The sequence below is a fragment of the Marmota monax genome, unplaced genomic scaffold (assembly GCF_021218885.2).
Source record: "Marmota monax isolate L192 unplaced genomic scaffold, Marmota_monax_Labrador192_F-V1.1 WCK01_AAM20220418_F8-fsc00145, whole genome shotgun sequence".
NCBI classification, from domain to species: Eukaryota; Metazoa; Chordata; class Mammalia; order Rodentia; family Sciuridae; genus Marmota; species Marmota monax.
The window spans coordinates 609,160-627,413 of record NW_026695201.1 but is presented as its reverse complement, the minus strand read 5'-3'; the positions used below and the strand labels follow the sequence as shown (position 1 = coordinate 627,413).

General features: G+C 52.8%; 1 protein-coding gene across 2 annotated transcripts in view; it reads right to left on the bottom strand.

The window, feature by feature from the left end:
* Nucleotides 1-13,933, bottom strand: part of Kirrel1 (kirre like nephrin family adhesion molecule 1) — a 101,719-nt gene extending 87,786 nt beyond the window's left edge. For both annotated transcript variants that reach the window (XM_046428957.2, XM_046428958.2), the window contains exon 1: nucleotides 13,787-13,933. In XM_046428957.2, the coding sequence (XP_046284913.1) occupies nucleotides 13,787-13,838 (52 nt within the window). In that variant the 5' untranslated portion in view covers nucleotides 13,839-13,933. The remainder of the gene's footprint in view (nucleotides 1-13,786) is intronic.
* Between the last annotated feature and the right edge of the window lie 4,321 nt (nucleotides 13,934-18,254).

Below are 18,254 nucleotides of genomic sequence, written 5' to 3'. Positions count from 1 at the left end.
CCACTCTGGTTCCAAAGCCCTCCTCCTCCAGGGGGCTCCCTACCTTCCCGTCTCTCCTTCCCACCTGGATCCATTCCTTCCTCTTGCCTTCCCTCCACCCTCCCAAGGAAACTTCCCTAACTGACTGCCCAGCTGCAGTTATTTCTAGTATTTTCTCTCCCCGCCCCCTTCAGTGCTGGGGATTGAACCCAAGGGTGATCCACTGCTGAGTCACACACCCAGCCCTGTTTATTTATTTATTTTGACACAAGGTCTCACTACGTTGCTAAGGGCCTTGCTAGGTTGACGAGGCTGGCCTCTGAACTTGTGATCCTCCTGTCCCAGCCTCTCAAGCAGTTGGTCTTACAGGCGTGCGCCACCGCGTGTGCGTGGTTTCTAGAGCCTCTTCTATCCTCTTCTGCACAGCAGGCGCATAACAGGATTCGAAATCCGCCCCCATTATTTAGATGATCTAGGTATTTATGTGTTTGTATCGTCTAAGTATGGGTTGCCAACTCCCCTATTGTAGTTACCTACCGAAGAGCAGAAATGGAGTCGTCTTCTCCCTCAAGTTCAGATTTAGAGCTAAGAGCTTGCGGATAGTCGGGTCCAGGGAAATGCCCAACTCCTTCCTCGGGTTAGGAGACTCCCAAAGGCAGGCCCCCCACGGAGGCTCCAACCTGCCCTTCCTCTGCCCACACTCATATTGCTTAGTGTCCACCCACACAGACTGGGCAGAGGAAGGACATCCTGTGATTCTGAGAGGACAATATTCCTGCCAGCACAGTTATTGACTGCGGTTTGGGCCACCCTGCCACCAGCCCTGTGCCCACTTCCCTCCCTACCTGGCTTCAGCAGCAGATGCCAGCATCTCTCCCCGCCTGCCACCCCCACCCCCGTGGCCAGAGAGATGGGAAGGACAGCAGAGCTCTCAGGCCCCCAGCTGCTCTGAGTTGCAGAGAAGGGGAACTGGACAGGTAAGGGCACAGCGTGACTCAGGCAGGTTCCTGTGAACTCTGTCTTTCTGGCCCTGGCTGGAGACACTGCAAAGGGCCGCCTCGGTGAGTAGTTGGAGGGCAAATCTGACTCCTCATGAGAGAAACCTCTTTGGCTCCTCAGAAGCAGCTTCACCTAGGCTTGTTTCTTAAGTATCGGGAACTTTGCCTTGAAGTTTGAGAAAAATGTACAGACAAGAGAATACGGAGGATGCATTCTGTCACAGTCCCTAATTAGACTGCTTCCATGCAGGAAATGGAAAAGTTTCAGGTTAGACACAAAGAAGAACTTCCTGCTTGCCACAGAGTATCAGATCATGAGAGTGAGTGAGCAGATTTAGCTGATGAAACTCCTTTTTCTTTAAACATGGATGTGCAGGTTGACCCCCAGTTAATTGGGTCTTAAGAGTGCGACCTGGAAGCTGAGTGTGGTGGCACATTCCTGTAATCCCAGTGATTCAGGAGGCTGAGGCAGGAGGATTACAAGTTGGAGGCCAGCCTCAGGGAGACCCTATCTCAAAATAAAACATAAAAAAAAGGGGGGCTGAGGATGTGAGTCAGTGCCCCCAGGGTTCAATCCCTAGTATGAGAGAGAGGGAGGGAGGGAAAGAGAGAGACAGAGAGAGAGAGAGAGATCTTAAGAGTCCAAAGATGCTGAGGGTTTTTTTTGGTTTTTTTCTTTGGCGGCAGGAAGAATTAAACCCCACGGCACTACAACTGAGCTACACCCCCAGATCTTTTTATTTTTAAATTTGAGACAGCCTTGCTAAATTGCCCAAGCTGGCCTTGAATCTGCGATTTTCCCCAAGCCTCTGGGATTACAGGGGTGTGACATTGGACGGGCTGATGTTGGGGTTCTTAAAGAACCGTCCCTCCACGTTCCTTTCTGACATCAGTTTTATTTCTCCATTTCCAGGAAGCCTAACCTGATCCGTCAGGCCCCTTCCTTATTTACTGTGGAACCCCTCAGGATCGATGCTCATGGTCTGCGTGAGTTCCCATTCACAACTACAGATGGCCACGTTTTGTATGGGAAGGAAGACAGGATGAAGGAGAATCAGTGGGGGTTCCTGTCCGAGTTTCCCCACAGAACCAGGAGACCCCTGAAGGCAGGAGTCTCTCCTCTCTGACCTCCAGATCTTCCTCTGTAGCCCGGAGCTCTCACAGTGATGGAGATGGGAGGGAGCTTGAGTCAGGGCGCCACATTGGCGAGCAAGTGTTGGGTCTACACAGAATGAGAAGCTGACATACCGGGAGAAGGTTCCCCACCGCTCCCCCAAAATCATGTCCGCCCCCTCCCCCCCCCCCGTTGAGCCCAGGACCTCCCTTCCTCCCCACCATCATGCGATTGGCTCCTGACCCAATTTTCAAGTCAAACCAACAGGATCAAGACTCTGACCAAATGCTCTGTCAAAATGACACCCCCCCAAAAATCTCCCATTGAGAAGAATTATGAGGACTTTTCATTTAAAAATAACAATAATAAAATGGAATGGAAATGACTGGCTCAGGCACAGAGGAGTTTCGACCAACACAGTGGCCAGTTGCTTTTCAACTCGGAAGCTGGCAGCGTGAGTACAGATTTGGCAGGGAGTGGGTGGGGTCACCGGGAGGAAATGGACAGGTCAGCGTTGCAGCTGAGGACAGGCACACACAGGCAAGGTCTGCACCCTCTCCTGTCCCACGACTCGCTTTCCTAAAACAAACACCCCGGGACTCCCGAATCAATGATCCATCAGGGGGGTGTTACACAACTAAAGCTGGCTGAAAAGCAAACTCTGTTAATGAATTCTATTTTATCTTGATTCCCATTAGAATGGCTGCAGATCTATTTCCCTAGAGGAGAGCATGCTCTCACACCTCAGGAGTGTGGTCCTAGGACAAGCGTCTGGCACCAGCCTTTCGGCATCAAGAGTCTACCCAGATGTTTCGTCTTGCAGTTCTGGGATTGAACCAAGGGTGCTCCACCCCTGAGCCACAACCCCAGCCCTTTTTATTTTTCATTTTGAGGCAGGGAATTGCTAAGTTGCCCAGGCTGGCATTAAACTTGCAATCCTCCTGCCTCAGCCTCCCAAGTCGCTGGGATCACAGGTGTGCACCACTGGCCTGGCTTTCCCAGATGTCTTGTAAGCACACTAAAATTTGAGGGGCCTTTGCTCTCACACAATGAGTTGAAGACTTCTGGAAAGACAGTGGTTAAAATGATGCTCAAACTTACCATGCACTGTCCTCAGAGTGCTCCCCCTCCCACCCCTCTGGTACCAGGGATTGAACCCACAAGTGTTTAACCACTGAGTCACATCACCAGCCCATTTCTAAAATTTATTTTCATTTATTTTTTTTTAATTTTAAGACAGAGCCTCGCTAAATGCTGAGGTTGGCTTTGAACTTGCAATCCTCCTGCCTCAGCCTCCTGAGCTGTTGGGATTACAGGCGTGCACCACTGCTCTGAGGGTTTTTTTTTTTTTTTTTTTTTTTAGGGCTTAAAATAGGTGGGTAGGTGCAATCATTTTACAGATGAGGAAACAGAGGCTCATTCAGTCTCCAAATCTAAGACACAGGCCTAATTATAAACCAGGGTACTTTCCATTATTCCCCGAGCCTCCCCAAAGATCCCTGAACCCCAGAGACCAGGGATTACCCACATTGCTGGTCACTTCCCTTGGCACCATTAGCACAGACTTATCTGTATTTGGCCTATTATTTGTTCATCTCTCATTCTATTGTTTCCTCTCGGGTCTGCCTTGCACTGTGAACCGTGGAAAAAAGCAGGCCCTGTGAAATTCATAACTATGGTTTATTGAGTACCAGATACTGTTCCTTAATATATTTTCATTCAATCCTCATAACAACCCTTCGAGGTAGGAACAGTCATCTGCCTTTTATAGACCTCAGAAAAACTGAGGCTCCAAATAACTGACAGGCAGAGGGGCCGACCCTCCCACGGACCTTCTAGTTAGGAGGTCCCAGGGCAGTCTCGGGGTCACCCAGTTCCGGGGACGAGTTTGTGTCTTATGACATGCCCCTCGTCAGCAACCTAAGGCAATATGTGCCAACTAAATCCCTTCCGATTCAGGCTTTCCAGGCTCTCTTCTCAATTTTCTGCCTAAACGGAGAGCAGCCTCGGTCCAGATAATCCTGAAGCCATTTCTACTTGGCTTTGCATCGCATCCATCCATTTATTTATTCATTCATTTATTTATTTTGCAAAGTCAGATATTTTTTTTTTCCTTTCTAATTATATTTGGCTCCCACTGACATTAAAATGAGTCTGCATTCTCCCTTCACCCCCTGACTCACACCAGGCATCCCAGATGTGTGCGGGGGGTGGGGGGGTGGCATAGGTCCTGCAGCTTAGAATCCAGCATCATGGACAGAGTGGCAGGCCTGGGGATCCTCCGAGGGGTGGGAGGGTCAGCGCGGGCAGCATGGCCCAGCTGCAGGGGGTGGGGGCAGAGATGGGCAAAGGGGGCAGTGTAGGACCTCTGGCCCTCAGCCCGGCCCACAGGGAGTGCAGTCAAGCAGGAAGATGAGGGGGGGGGGCCGGGCAGGAGGAGGGAGGGGCTGAGACACGGAGCAGGAGGTCAATGGCTCAGGGTCTGGGATTAAAACCCAGTTGGGTCCAGGCAGTAGGTCTTTCTGGATGACTGGGACCTCGAGACCCAGAGCTCCACTTGCCAAACTCCCTACCCCCTTGGAAGATGCCTTCTCGGGCTCCTCCTGTCTGCTCTGCTCTCTCCCACAGGTCCATCTCTGCCCCTTCCCTTTAAGAAGCTCCCAGTTCAGCGAATCGAATGGGAAGACGCGGTTAAAAGCACCTCCCGGCTCCACAATGCTGGGTAATGGAGCGAGCAGGGCCCCCAGGCTGTTCCTGGGAGAATTCAGACAGGAGGGGGCCAAGTCACAATAATTAATACTAATAAAAACTCTGCTGATGAGGAGAAGCACGTTAATTTAGAAACCAAGCCCTATTGGGAGGGGGTGGGGGTGGGCAGGAAGGAGGGGGGCACCAGAGGCTGGGAGATTTGGGGGTGGGGGGAAGGGTGCTTTAGATAAACTGCCTTTGTTCCTGGAAATCATAATCCTTGGGAGGGAAGGCTCACTCCTTCGGATTCCTCGGCTCCTTCCATCCGGAGCAGGGGGTACAATCAGGGATTGTCCAGAGCCAGGATATCTTGAAGGAGCTGCATTCCAGAGGCCGGGCAGTCCCCGGCTCACATCTGTGCACGTCCCCTCCCCCTCCGCCGGCTCAGGCCCGGCTCCCCCTCCCCCAGACAGGGAGACTGGGGCATTTTTCACATACCTCTCTCACAACCTTTATCTTATAGGATTGTCAATGTGTGTTTATACTCCCATCTCCCACACCAGGCTAAGAGTGCCTCAAGGACAGAGGCTAAATCTCACTTACCTTTTTATCCCCAGGTGGGGGGGGGGCGCACACTCACACACACACACACACACACACACTCACGGCTAGCTCAGGAGCACCAGCTCTCAGCCCCCTGGCGGGCCCCTCTTCAAAGGTTTCCCTGTGAAAAGCAGAGCTGGCTTCCTGGCAGGTTTTTGGAATCTCTAGGCTCAGCCCCCAAATGCACTCAGAGCTGAGGCCACTGACCAGTGCCAGCAGCCCAGGGTTGACCCCGCAGGGACCAAACCCGAACTGGCCCTCCCTTGAGTGGAACCAGATGTTTCCCTGGACTCTGGGCCCTGTAGATGTACGTGGCCCAGGCCCAGAGGGGACAGATGACAAAGGACCTTGACTCCGATTCAGGTATCTTAGAGGGGGCAGGGCTCTCCTCTTTGCTATCTCCCTTGAACTCTGTCTCCAGGCATCTTTATCTTATACCCAAGGAGTGACAGAGAAAAAGACTTCCTCATCCTCCCAAAGTGTCCCCAACTTGGGTCACAGATCAGAGACTTCCCAGGGAGGAACTGATATTTCTCTGACTTTCTGCTCACTTTTGTCCAGCCAAACCCTGACTATCTGTCTAGCTTTCTCTCTCTCTCTCTCTCTCTCTCTCTCTCTCTCTTTTTTTTTAAACTAAAGGGGCTGCACATTTCCACAGCATCTCCAGCAGATAAAGAGTTCTAAGAGGAGCCAGGAGTAGTGACACACCTGTAATCCCAGGGACTCTGCAGGGCTGAGGCAGGAGGATGGCAGGTTTGAAGCCTATCCGGGCAATTTAGCAGGACTCTGTCTCAAAACCTCAGAATAATAATGAAGGACTGGGGACGTAGCTTGGCATTAGAGCATCCCTGGGTCACATCCTCAGTCCAGGGTGGGAGCAGGGCAGAGTTTAAGAGGAAGGAGGTTTTCATGAAGAATGAGATGGGGGTGATAGGATATTGTTTTTTGTTTGTTGTTGTTGTTTTGGTTTTGGTTTTGGTATCAGGGATTGAACTCAACCACTGAGCCACATCCCCAGCCCTATTTTGTATTTCATTTAGAGACAGGGTCTCACTGAACTGCTTAGTGCCTCGCCATTGCTGAGGCTGGCTTTGAACTTGCCAGCCTCCTGTCAGAGCCTCCTGAGCTGCACTGTTTGTCTGCCTGAATATCAGAAGTCCCTGGCTCTCTGCTTCTTACAGGCCAGCCTTTATCCTGGCCCTCTTGGGTACGGGAGATTGAACCCAGAGTAGCTCTACCACTGAGCTACAACCCAGCCCTTCTTACTTTTTATTTTGAGACAGGATCTGATTAGGTGGCCCAGGCAATTTGGTTGGGATCCTCCTGCTTCAGCCTCCCAAAATGCTGGGATTACAGGCCTGGGCCACAGCACCTGGCTTGGCCTCTCAGGGTCTTCTGGGGTCTGACTCCAGTCCACTGCTTGAGACCACCTCATTCATTGCTCTCCAGCCCACATCCTCAGCCAGCCTCCCTGCACCTATCCAGCAGTCAGCCACAGCCACGCCCTGGCTGGGTGGAGAGTTCATCTTGCCTGCTGGTGTTCTCACTCAGTCTGCCCCATCCACGTGGGGCCCCATCTTTAGGCCCACTTCCTCCAACTGGCCTTTCCTGGTCACTAGAGCTCACAGCACACTCCCCTGTCTTGAACTCTCCAGCTCTGCCCTGCACACTACCCTGGCACCACCAACTGCCCCCTCTCTTCCTGCATTATAAGAAGACGTCTGGGATGTGTAGTTAGCTTCTTGGAGGGGAAGGACCGTGTACTGTCATTTCTCTCATTCCACAAAATTCTTACCAGGATGTTTTGCATTTGGTAACGTACATTTGTTGATAATCACAAGCCACATAAGGGCATTTCCATCAATGACAGACCCCCTATGCGACTGTGGCCGCAGAAAATTATGTCACTAGTTGATGTCACAGCCATCTTGGTTTGTGCAAGTACACTTGGTGATGTTTATCCGACAAAGAAATGGCCTCATAGCGTATCCCCCGGAATGGTCTCCGTCGTTAAGCAACACGTGACTATTTTTCTGATCAATGAAGGAACAAAGTTTGTACCAGTTCCACTCAGAATGCCTCAGAAGGGGACCCAGCAGAGAGATAACAAATGGTTCTGTTCCCGAGAAGAATCTCGGGGTCCTAAACTAGCCTGGGGTGCCACCGTCTCCTGGGACGGCTCTGCTGGACCCTGACAGCACCTCAGACACTCAGCTTCCTGTGCCCCTTCCCTGCCTCAACCCCCAGGTCCCACAGCCTTCTGGGACGGTCCCCCATCACCCTCCTGGGAGGGCCCCAGAGGAATGAGGCAGCAGCCCTGTCTCCCGGGAAACTAATGGAATGTGCTGGAAAGTGCTAGAGATTTCCATCCTTGGAATGCAGACCCTCCATCCCAAGGAGGCTGGCAGACTGAAAGGCCCGTTTACTTCAATACCCACCCAATTTGTTAAATGGGCTCAAGAAGAGCAGCGAGGGAAGAGGACTGCAGACCCTGGAGACGGCGAAGTTAATAAAAGTTGCTGAAGACTTTAAACATGGAAGGAGGAGACCCTGGGGGCTCCTTCCACATGGACTGAGGCCGTGGATGGGAGGGAGAGTGCGCGAGATGGAAAGAGGCAGGAGGAATGATGTTCGGTGGAGGGCCATCTGGGAGTTAAGAAGCTTCCATCCTGGGTGCTCCAGTAACCCCATCAGGTCAGAGAATCAGGGGTGGGAAGGTGTAAAAGCTAAGGCCACAAGATGCACAGGGACCCAAGTCAGAGAACCAGGGACTCAAGGGCTCTGACTTTCTCGGTGTAGTGTGCCTAGAGTGAGACTGCGTCCATAGGACTTCTTTGAGTCCTCTTTATCCAAATACACAACGGAAATAATAACGTCTACCTTTAACAGATTGCTGTCCTCGGTATTAAATTAGTTACTAATATATGCAAAACACAAAGTAGGCCCCTCTACAAAAGCAGATGACCTTCTCCTTCACGCTGAAGAGATCCTTCTCCTTCCTGACTCTCACTGGCCTCACATTTCAGGATGGAGGGAGGATGCAGAGGCTTCTTTCTCCTCCTTCCCTGATGACCCACGGTCGCACCCCCAGCAATTTCCAGGTCAAAGCTCCTTCTGGGAGATTGCCAAGTCACTTGGCCGGTAACCCTGGGAAGAAACCAGACAGGAACTGGCAGGTCAGGAAGGAGCAGAGCTTTCCCATCTCTGGAAGCGTGGAGAGGAACTTCCCTCCTGATGGAAGGAGCTCCCAGAAGTTGCGGCCATGAAGGAAGTTGCCTCCCTCCACGTCTAAGTTCCCCTTTTCCCAGGCTAACTTCCACCCTGGAACAAGGCGGCTAACTTTTTGGTTCTGTTCTGTTCTGTGTTTTGGTAATGGGGGTTGAATCCAGGGTGGCTTTACCACGGAGGTACACCCCTTGCTCATTTTATTTATTACTTGGAGATAGCATCTCACTAAGTTTCCAAGGTCGGCCTCCACGAACTTGGGATCCTCCTGCCTCAGCCTTCTGAGCCACTCGTTTTACAGGCACGTGCCACCTCCAGCTGAGAGCTGACCTCCGATGACAACTTTTCACTACCCTAAGCCAAGCTGGACGAATGGCCTAATCGGGCAGGTTGGAACAAGGCATCCAAGACCCTGGCCTCCCTGTGTGCCAGGCATGGGACCCATTTGGAAGTTGATACTTGTGAGGGCCTTTTCCTAAGATTCTCCCCACCCAATGCTTCACCCCGGGCCTCTGGAGGCCTCTGAGCATCTCCAGAAGTCACCCTTGAGAGTACAGGGATATTTTGCGATTTGTAATACCCTGGCCTGTAAGGCTGTGTTTATGATCAGAAAAAAACACGGGGTCGCAAACCTTATTTGCCAATAAAATCCTTTCTTTTCAAATATATATTTTAGATATTGATGGACTTTTATCTTATTTATTTATTTATATATGGTGCTGAGAATCGAACCCGGTGCCTCACACATGCTAGGCCAGCGCTCTATCACTGAGCCCCAGCCCCAGCCCCCAAATCCTTTTTTAAAAAAAGTCATTTAGTAGCCCTGTCATATTCATCAAAGAATCCTCTGATTTAGCTGCGTATGAGGGTGCATGCCTGAAATTCCAGTCTCTTGGGAGGCTGACAAGGGAAGATTACAAGTTCAAGGCCAGCCTCCGAAACTTAGCAAGACCTTGTCCCCAAATAAAAATAAAAAGGGTTGGGGATATAGTTCGGTGGTAAAACACCCCTGGGTTCAATACCCAGTACCAAAAGTAAGAAAATAAAAATGACTTGCTTTTTTCATCCATGAAATGGGGTTATTTACAGAGTGTATCTCGGGGGAATGTTGGATAGATTCGATTAGCTATTGCATAATTACTAATTAGCATGGGGGCTCAATAAATGATTCATATTATTTGCAGACTGAAATGCACCACTTTGGGCTAGTGACCCTCTTCACTGCACAAGAGACCTCTGGCTCCTTCTCACTCGAATGCCAACCCCCTTCTACTATGCCCTCTCTCCAAGTCCCTTCCTGAGACCTTTTCTGAGGTCTCAACATGGGGTGGGGGGTGCTGAGTTTTTTCTCCTTTGGGCCTCCCACAACTGTTTCCATGAGATAAAAAGCAGAGGTTGACTGAAGCCCAGGGCCGAGACTCAGGGGAGCTGGGGCTACGGAACAAAAAGAGAATCGTAAAGAGGAGAGAAGGCTGTGCAGAGGGCCCCACTACCTGTCCACTGGCATCAAGAAGCAAAGCCACATGAAGCATTCACTTCTGTGCCAGACACCGTTCCAGGCACTTTCCATGGGTCAACATAATTCATGGCCTCCACGGCCCTATGAGGCGTCATGACCGTCCTCACTTTATAGATGCACCAACCGAGGCACCGCACGTGACTTGGTTAAGCTTGCACGACTACCCAGGTGGGGGCTGGATGCGAGCCTGTGATTCAATCACCGTTTAATCCTGCCTCCCTCCAACACTGCGGCAATGTCATCAAATCAGTCCATTGATCAGATATTTAAGGGGCATTTACCGTATGCACAACACTGGGCCAGAAGCCATCGGATAAGAGAGAAGTGAAGAGTTGGTGGCTGCTTGAGGAGCTTCCTGGCAACATGACACTCTGCATGGGTGGGCTAAGGGCAGGGGCTTCTTCACTCACCCCTGCCCCACTGGAGAACCAAAGGTACAGCCAGGAAAGCCGGGCACCCAGCTCTGGTAAGGAAGGTCTGGGTGCCGCCTCCTCCTCCCCTGATTAGCTGATCTGGATCCCGGGCGGTGGCACCAACACTTGGCCTCCCTTTGGGTCTGAGTATCACTTAGGAGACAGAAGGTGGAGTCCAATCAAGGTCAAGGAGGGGGTTCTGCCCGTCTCCCCTTGCCTCTTCCCCAAGCTCAGTGCCCTGCTTTGGGCAGAAGTGGGACATCTGGAGTGTGTGTCTATCCATGTGCAGAACCAGGAGGGGAGGGCCAGTTCCCAACTCCCCTCCCAGGCGAACTGTTCTCTGCCAGGATGTAGCTGTGCTCAGAGAGTTCAACACTGGGAATTTAGGAGGCCCTGGGGCCTGTTCCCTTTACCCTTTACTCCCCTCCAAAGCAATACCAGGAATGCCAAGGGGAGCTCTGGGGACCAGAGGGACAGATTTTTTTCACCCTCCCCCCACAGTCAACCTCCTGTGGTGGAGGCAGCTCCCGCCCCAGCGGCCTGTCATCCCACATTGCTCTGATTAGCTATAATCTTTCTTTTTCAATTTCTCCTCCCTGAGACTAGGGAGCGAGAAAATCTCCCAGAAAATGAATAAATATTTCAATTTTCGGCGCAATCAGTCTGAGGAGCCGGCGCATGATGGAAACGGGGGGAAGGATAATGGTTTTCATTTAGATAAGATACAGAAAATTATTTAGTGAAAAATGAAGATTGATGAAGCCCATTGAAATTCTTTAAAATGCGATTTTTATTTCTGGGCCTGGGCTGAATCTCCCCTTCCCGGCTCCTCCTCTCTGCTCCCCTCAGTTGTGTGCCTTCTTGGGCCACCCCCCTACCCCTCAGCCCCACGGCGGCAGCACCCCTGTCTCCTCTCCCCCTCCCACCACCCCCCCCCCAGTCCCGGGTCCGGGTCCAGAAAGAACTCCTCTCTAAGGATGGAGGCTAAGGAGAGGAGGGGGCCTGCCAAGCCCCCCCTCCTGCATGCTGCCTTCTCCCCAGACCCTTGCTGTCCCCCTCCCAGCCTCCAGCCTGAACACTCAACAGTGATTTCCTCTCCCTCCGGACTATTCCCTCCCATTCCCTTCTTTGGTATCCTCCCCCTACCCCAAATACTTCTGCACACTTTCATGAGGTCTAGCTCTCTCTCTCTCTCTCTCTCTCTCTCTCACACACACACACACACACACTCACACACACACACACACAGTTGGAGGCCAGGAGGTGGGAGGAGCTCCTGAGTTCCCCAGCCCCCTCCCCCTATCCAAAGGGAGAGAGCCACTGGGCACACACACACATTTCTTCCTGACCATTCCTGTTCCCGACTCAGTCCACACGTCGCGACTCCTGTTTGCCAACTGGAGCCTTTTGTTCCTTCAGGCCCGTTCGGATCCATGTTGCTGACACGGGAGGGCTTGGAGAGGAGAGGGACAGACAGCAGCTTGCCCCCAACACAGGCCAACGCTGACCCGGCCGCCCCTCCCCCACCGCGCAGCCCTCCCCCTTCTCTCCCTCCCTCAAGGCTTGGCTGAACAAAGTCAGAACTTAAGTCATCTTAAGTCATCTTCCCAACTTTCTGCCAAGTGGCTGGCCCGGCCTGCCAACCCGGAGGCCAGGCCTCCCGTTTCTCCCAGCACCACCTCCCACTCCCACACCACCAGATGTGTGTGCCTTCCCATACCTTAAGGGAATGGGGCGGGGTAGGTGCCCTGGGAGGAGAGATGCCGCTAGACCAGCCCCCACCAACTCAGCTGGGCTTCGCCTTAGGAGCGGGGGAGGGGCCTGACAAGGAGAGGAGGGGTCCAGTGAAACACCCCACCCCCAACACACACCCACAAACCAGGAAGGGAGCAGAGAGCTGGGCTATGCCTGAGGCTCCTCAATGCAAACCTTCTTCCCTCTTCTCAGATCTGCCCCCTCCCCAAAAGAGACCACCTCCTCCATTTTGTGGACTCCGTAGGTGTCTGCCCGGGTGACCGTCTGTGCAAGTTTCTTTGTTTCCTCAGGGGTTGATGTGTGTGGAAGTGGGCACCGTGTCCTTGTAATGCCCACCTGCATACATGAACTGTGTGTGAGTTTGGATGCTGGGGTATACGGATGTGCAAGTGTGAGCCGTTGGGAGGGGGAGGAATCTGTTTCCTCAGATGTGTCTGTGTCTTTGTGTATGTGTCTGTCTCGTGGTGGGGAACGTTGGTGGCTATGTCTGTGTCTCAGTAGGTGAGTAGTCTGTCTCAACGTCTGGGACTGTTTAACGGTGTTTGTGTGTTGATCTCGGGGTGTCAGCCCCATTTGGGGTGGGGGGTGGAGCTCAGAAGGATTAAATTTCCCTTGGAGTCAGACCCAGGAGGCAAGAACCCTCTCCCACTGACCCCAGTTCTGGCTGGAGTCTGGACCCTCGGTGTATACACACACACACACACACACACACACACACACACACACCAGCCCTGCTCAGGATACACTAACAACATCCTCATCTCTCTCCACTACCTCCCTCACTTCCCAGCCACTTCCAAATGAGCCCCCAGACAAGAACACTTTCCGGACCCCAAGTGGGTGCCAAATCCCCTTCAGGGCCCCCTCCACATCCACCTGGCCTGAAGCAGAATTTGGAACTCCGCTCCCCGCCCAGAACCTCTCTCTCTCTGGGGCAGCGGTTCCCAAACCCCACCAGAGGCCCCAAGCACTCTCCTTGGGGGCGGGGAGGGGGCAGCCTCAGGCAGCTTGGACCGCGGGTCAGCCTCCAGTCTCCCCACCCCAAGGGCGGGGGATCCCTTAGCATCATCTTCGGGAAACGGGGTCCCCAGCTTTTGCGCACCCCCAAATCTGGAACCCCACCCGTTTGCAGCTTTTTCTTTAGCCAGGATACAGGGGTGCGGACCCCCGGCCTCAGAAGGGCAAGTGGGTCTGCCAGGGGCTCCAAGAAAGACTTTGGTCGTCCGGGTCCCCTTTTCACTCCGACCCCGGCCCTAGCGGGCCCAGTTCTCCGTTCTCCCGCGCAACCACAGGAAACAACTTGGGCAGATCAACGGAAAACTCCTTCCAGCCGGCGCGGTGACTCCGCGACCCCTCCCCCAGGACTCGCGGTGCCTGGACCCGGCGCCGGGCCGCAGGCACCCGGCTCCCCCGCTCCCCAGCGGCGCGCGGCCGGGGTCCCGGGGTGGGGGCGAGCTTCGGGGGCGGGCCGGGGTCTGGCGGGGGCGCTTACCTTGGGAGAAAGTGTCGGAGAGAGTGAGGATCCAGACGAGGAGGCTCAGCATGCTGCCCGCCCGCCGTGCGCCCGCCCGCGGCTGGGGCCCGAGTTGGCGAGCGAGCGAGCGAGCGAGCGGAGGAGCGGGCTGGGAGGAGGGAGCCCGGAGCCCGCCCCCCGCCCGCCCGCCTGCACACACGCACACACTCACGCGCACAAACTCACTTCCCTTCCTCCGCGCCTCTTTCTCTCTCCTCCTGGTCCTTCTTCTGGTCCCGCCCCCCGCCTCAATTCTCCCCGCTCCCCAGCTTGCGCTCGGGTCTCTTTCGATCTCCGCGCCGCTCGCCCTTCCTCTCCCCTTCCCTTCCTTCCCGGTCTCCCCGTCTCCCTCCCTCCCTCCGCCTGACGTCTACTCTCCCCCCGACGGCGCCTCCCTCCACCAGCCCGCCCCCTGCCCCCCAACGCGCGCGCACACACACTGGCTCCCCTCGCTGGAACAGAGATGGCAGGAGAGCGCAGAGAGGGATCGAGGGCAGAGGCACCCGGGGTACAGCGCGCGGCAGGCGGCAGCTCCGGAGCCCTGGGACGCGCCGGACCCCTGCCCTCCCGCGCCCCTCCCACTTACAGACCCAATCTGGGCTCCCTGGCGCCGGATCTGAACTGTGGATGGGGTGGGGGGACTTGGACTGAGGACGACCCTCCAGCCCAGAAGAGGATCGTGATGAGGGAGGGCGTGGGAGCGTGTGTGTTTGAGTGTGTGTGGGGGTGGGGGGTTAAAAAGCTTAAAGACCCCCTTTTTAAAAAAAAAAATCCTGCACCAGAATCGAACCCTTGATTCTCCAAATTAAGAATTCTCAATGGACCAGTAAATGGGACAGTGGGGGATGAACATTCCTCTCCCCACCTACAGAGCCCCAGAGTCTTCTTGGACTGGCCTTGAACCCCCGCGCGGCGAGGGTGGGGTTCTTTTAGCCACCGAGGGGAGGGGGCCGGACCAAGCGTTGGAGTCCTCAGCGGCTGCGAAGAGGCGCAGTGGACTCTTCCTTTGTTCATCTTGGGCATCTACCCATCCAGAGGGACAGCCAGCCAACTCGACGGCTTCGAAGGGCCGAGGCCTCCGGATATCGTCTCCTCCCGCCTCTCGGGGAAGGCTGGCCAGAAGACGGAGCAGCAGAGGGAAGATCTCTAAGCACGCAGGAGATGGAGATCCTTCGGGGTCGAGAGATGGAGGAACTGGGAGGGAGGGGATTTCTGGTGAGAGTAATGAGGACATTCAGGAGAGGTCTCCTCCAAAGGGCTCAGTGTGGCAACCAGCCCATCTGCCAAGCCTTAACCAAATACTGCTCACAGGGTGCTGAGGGTGCCTGGCGGTCTAAGGGATGAATGGAGGGGAAATAATAGAGGAGCCCCAGGAATTGCACAACTTTACAATCCTGCTGGCCTAGAGAGTTCTGCACCTCTTTTCTTGCAGATTCTAGGTCTCCTGGGTCCCTAACGCTCCCCGCCAAGATTTGTGGATTCGGCCCCGGAGCTAGGGCGCATGGCTCTCTGGTGCCCTCTGCTGGTGAAACACAGCTACAAATGCTCTTTCCTCCGAGAATCCTGACACCCAGCTGAGCGGTCCACACTCGTCCACACACAACTAGAGGACACGAGCAGAAAAATGCACAAGCTCATATTCAGCAGCACGATATGCACAGACCCAGAGAATCCTCCATATGTTCAAAAGCACATATGCAGAGGCAAACACAATTTAAAAATTTAAAAATAGAACTGTTTCTGAGCCCAGAAATACAAGCATATAATCCCAGACACAGATACACACCAACACAGACATGTAAGGGTTTTTCATTTATTCATTAATCATGCATTCAACAAACATTTCTTCAGTGCCTGCTATGTTCTAGTCACAATCCCAGGCTTTGGGGATACAACAACGAAAAAACGTAGATAAAATCCCTCCCTTTTAGTGTTGTATTCTGGAGGGCGGCAGAGAGAGGCTGTAGAAAAATATATAATACACCAGGTTATGATACACGCTAAGGAATATAAATAAATCAGGATAAAAAATAGAGAGGGAAAGTAGGAAGGGATGAATTGCTATTCTTCTAAGCAGTCAAAGAAAGCTACAGTAACATTTAAGCACATCTGAAGATGCTGAGGTATTCAGATACTCTGGAATTCTAGGGAAGAATGTAGCAGGTAGGTGGTAACAGCCAATGCAAAGGTCCTGAGGTAGGTATGTTCTGGAAGGATCAGTGAGACAGACTTTTCCCATTTTCACACTGAATGAAGGTGCCTGGAGAGGAGGGATTGGGTGTTAGTGATATAGGGACATGTTAAGAGGGAAAGGTCTCTTGGTGGGGGAGGAGCACATCCTTAGCTTAATGCTTATTGCCTGCCACCCAACTTCTGATATTCGGGCTTGATATTTATTCTAAGCAGGAGGAAGCACTGGGCTACCAGAACTTTTGGCTTCCCTCAGTATACAAACAAACAAACAAAAAGCAGTATTGAGACTTTGCCCTGATAAGATGGATTGTTTGGGGGGTTTTGTCCAACCATCAGTATTTTTTGGGGGTAGTGGGTACCAGGGGTTGAACTCAGGGACACTCGACCACTGAGCCACATCCGCAGCCTTATTTCGTATTTTATTTAGAGACAGGGCCTCACAGAGTTGCTTAGCGCCTCATAGTTGCTGAGGCTGGCTTTGAATTCATGATCCTCCTACTTCAGCCTCCCGAGCCAAGCCGCTGGGATTGCAGGCCCGTGTCTGACTAAGCACCAGTATTTTTAAACGTACCCCAAGGGTCAGGGGCTGTGGCATGCCTATAATGCCAGCAACTTGGGAGGCTGAGATAGGAGGATTGCAAGTTGGAAGCCAGCCTCAGCAATTCAGACCTTGTTTCAAACAAGGCCGGAGAGGTCACTCAGGTAAAGCACCCCTGCGTTCAATTCCCAGGACCAAAATAAAATAAAATAAACATAGCCACAAGTCATTCAAATGGGCAACCGGAATTGAGAGCCACGGGTGGGAGCAGTCTCCTGCCCTTGGCAAGCCTGTCCACGGTCACCACGGTCGGTCCCCTGCCCTCCTCTGCTCTCCACTAGCATTTCTTCTGCCGATTGCCATCTTGTATGATTCCCCTTCCTTCTAGAGCAACCCAGTGAACTCCCCCAGTTCTGCTCCATCCCCACTCTTCAGTGTTAGCGCTCACAGTTATCTTATTGGATTAACTGAGTCTCCTGGAGTCTAATGGCTAAACTCTCACCAACGGGAGCACCCAGGGCGGAGTCCTCAGCGTCAGGCAGGTTCTCTGAAGACAAAGCTCCTGTGTGTCTTTTCCATCAGATTAGACATAGCTCCACAGGACAGGGTAGCTGCTCCTCTGTTAAACGTGAGGCTTCTGGGAGGCAGTGATTGTCCATGTCCCCTTGTCTGGAGCTCCCCAAGGGTAGAAGAAGCTGGGTTACCTCCTCCTCATCAGTGAGATAACAGGATGGTTGACAGCAAGAAACAGGACACTGAAACCAGACAAGGATTTGAATCCAGGTTCCGCCCCGTTGCGGAGTGACTTCAGTTTATATACTAACCCTCTCTGATTATTGGTTCTTCCTCCGAAGACGCGGATAATAATAGTCCTTACTTTATGGAGAACTGTGATTGGGTGTTCCCCAAGGGTCCAAGCGGTTAGAGGCTTGGTCCCAGGGCAGCAGTCTTGGGAGGTGGTGAAATATTTAAGAAAGATCCTGTTGGGCGAGAGCACATGCCGGTAATCCCAGCAACTCAGGAGGCTGAGGCAGGAGGATCACAATTTCAAGGGCAGCGTGGGAAACTTAGTGAGACCTTGTCTCAAAATAATAAATACAAAGTGCAGCGAGTGTGGCAGAGAGTCCCTGAGTTCAATCCCCAGTAACACAAATAGAGATTCTTGGGTAACTGGAGAGCGTGCCGTAGTTCTTATGGGTCCCATTGGTAGATCTTACCAGAGGGTTGTTATAAAAGGAGTAAGCCTGGCACCCCCAACTCTCTGGCTTCTCTTTGAGATGCGGTCCCTCACCTCCCCATACACTCCTACCATGATGTGGCACCATCAGCAGCCCTCGCCAGACACCGAAACTTGAACTTGGAACCTTCAAAGCTGTGAGCTAAATAAACCTCTTTGCTTTGTAAGTATCCTGTCTCAGGTTTTTAGTTACGATAGCGCAAAGCTGATTAATACACAGGGTAATGATGAAGACTGAGCAAGTCAATTTACATGCAGTTCTTGGAATAGGGGTAGGTACACAGTGAACACTCAATAAATGCTAGTGGTGATTTTATTTGATTTTCTTTCTTTTTGGTTTGGGAATTCCCCAAAGCAGGGACCTTTTGAATATTCCTCCTGTGGATTTCTCTGGGTCCCAAGCACAGAGCCCAGCCTAGAAGGAAGCACTCGGGTGTGGAAGCGGAGGGTCTCATCCCCAAGGATTACTCCTTCACCTA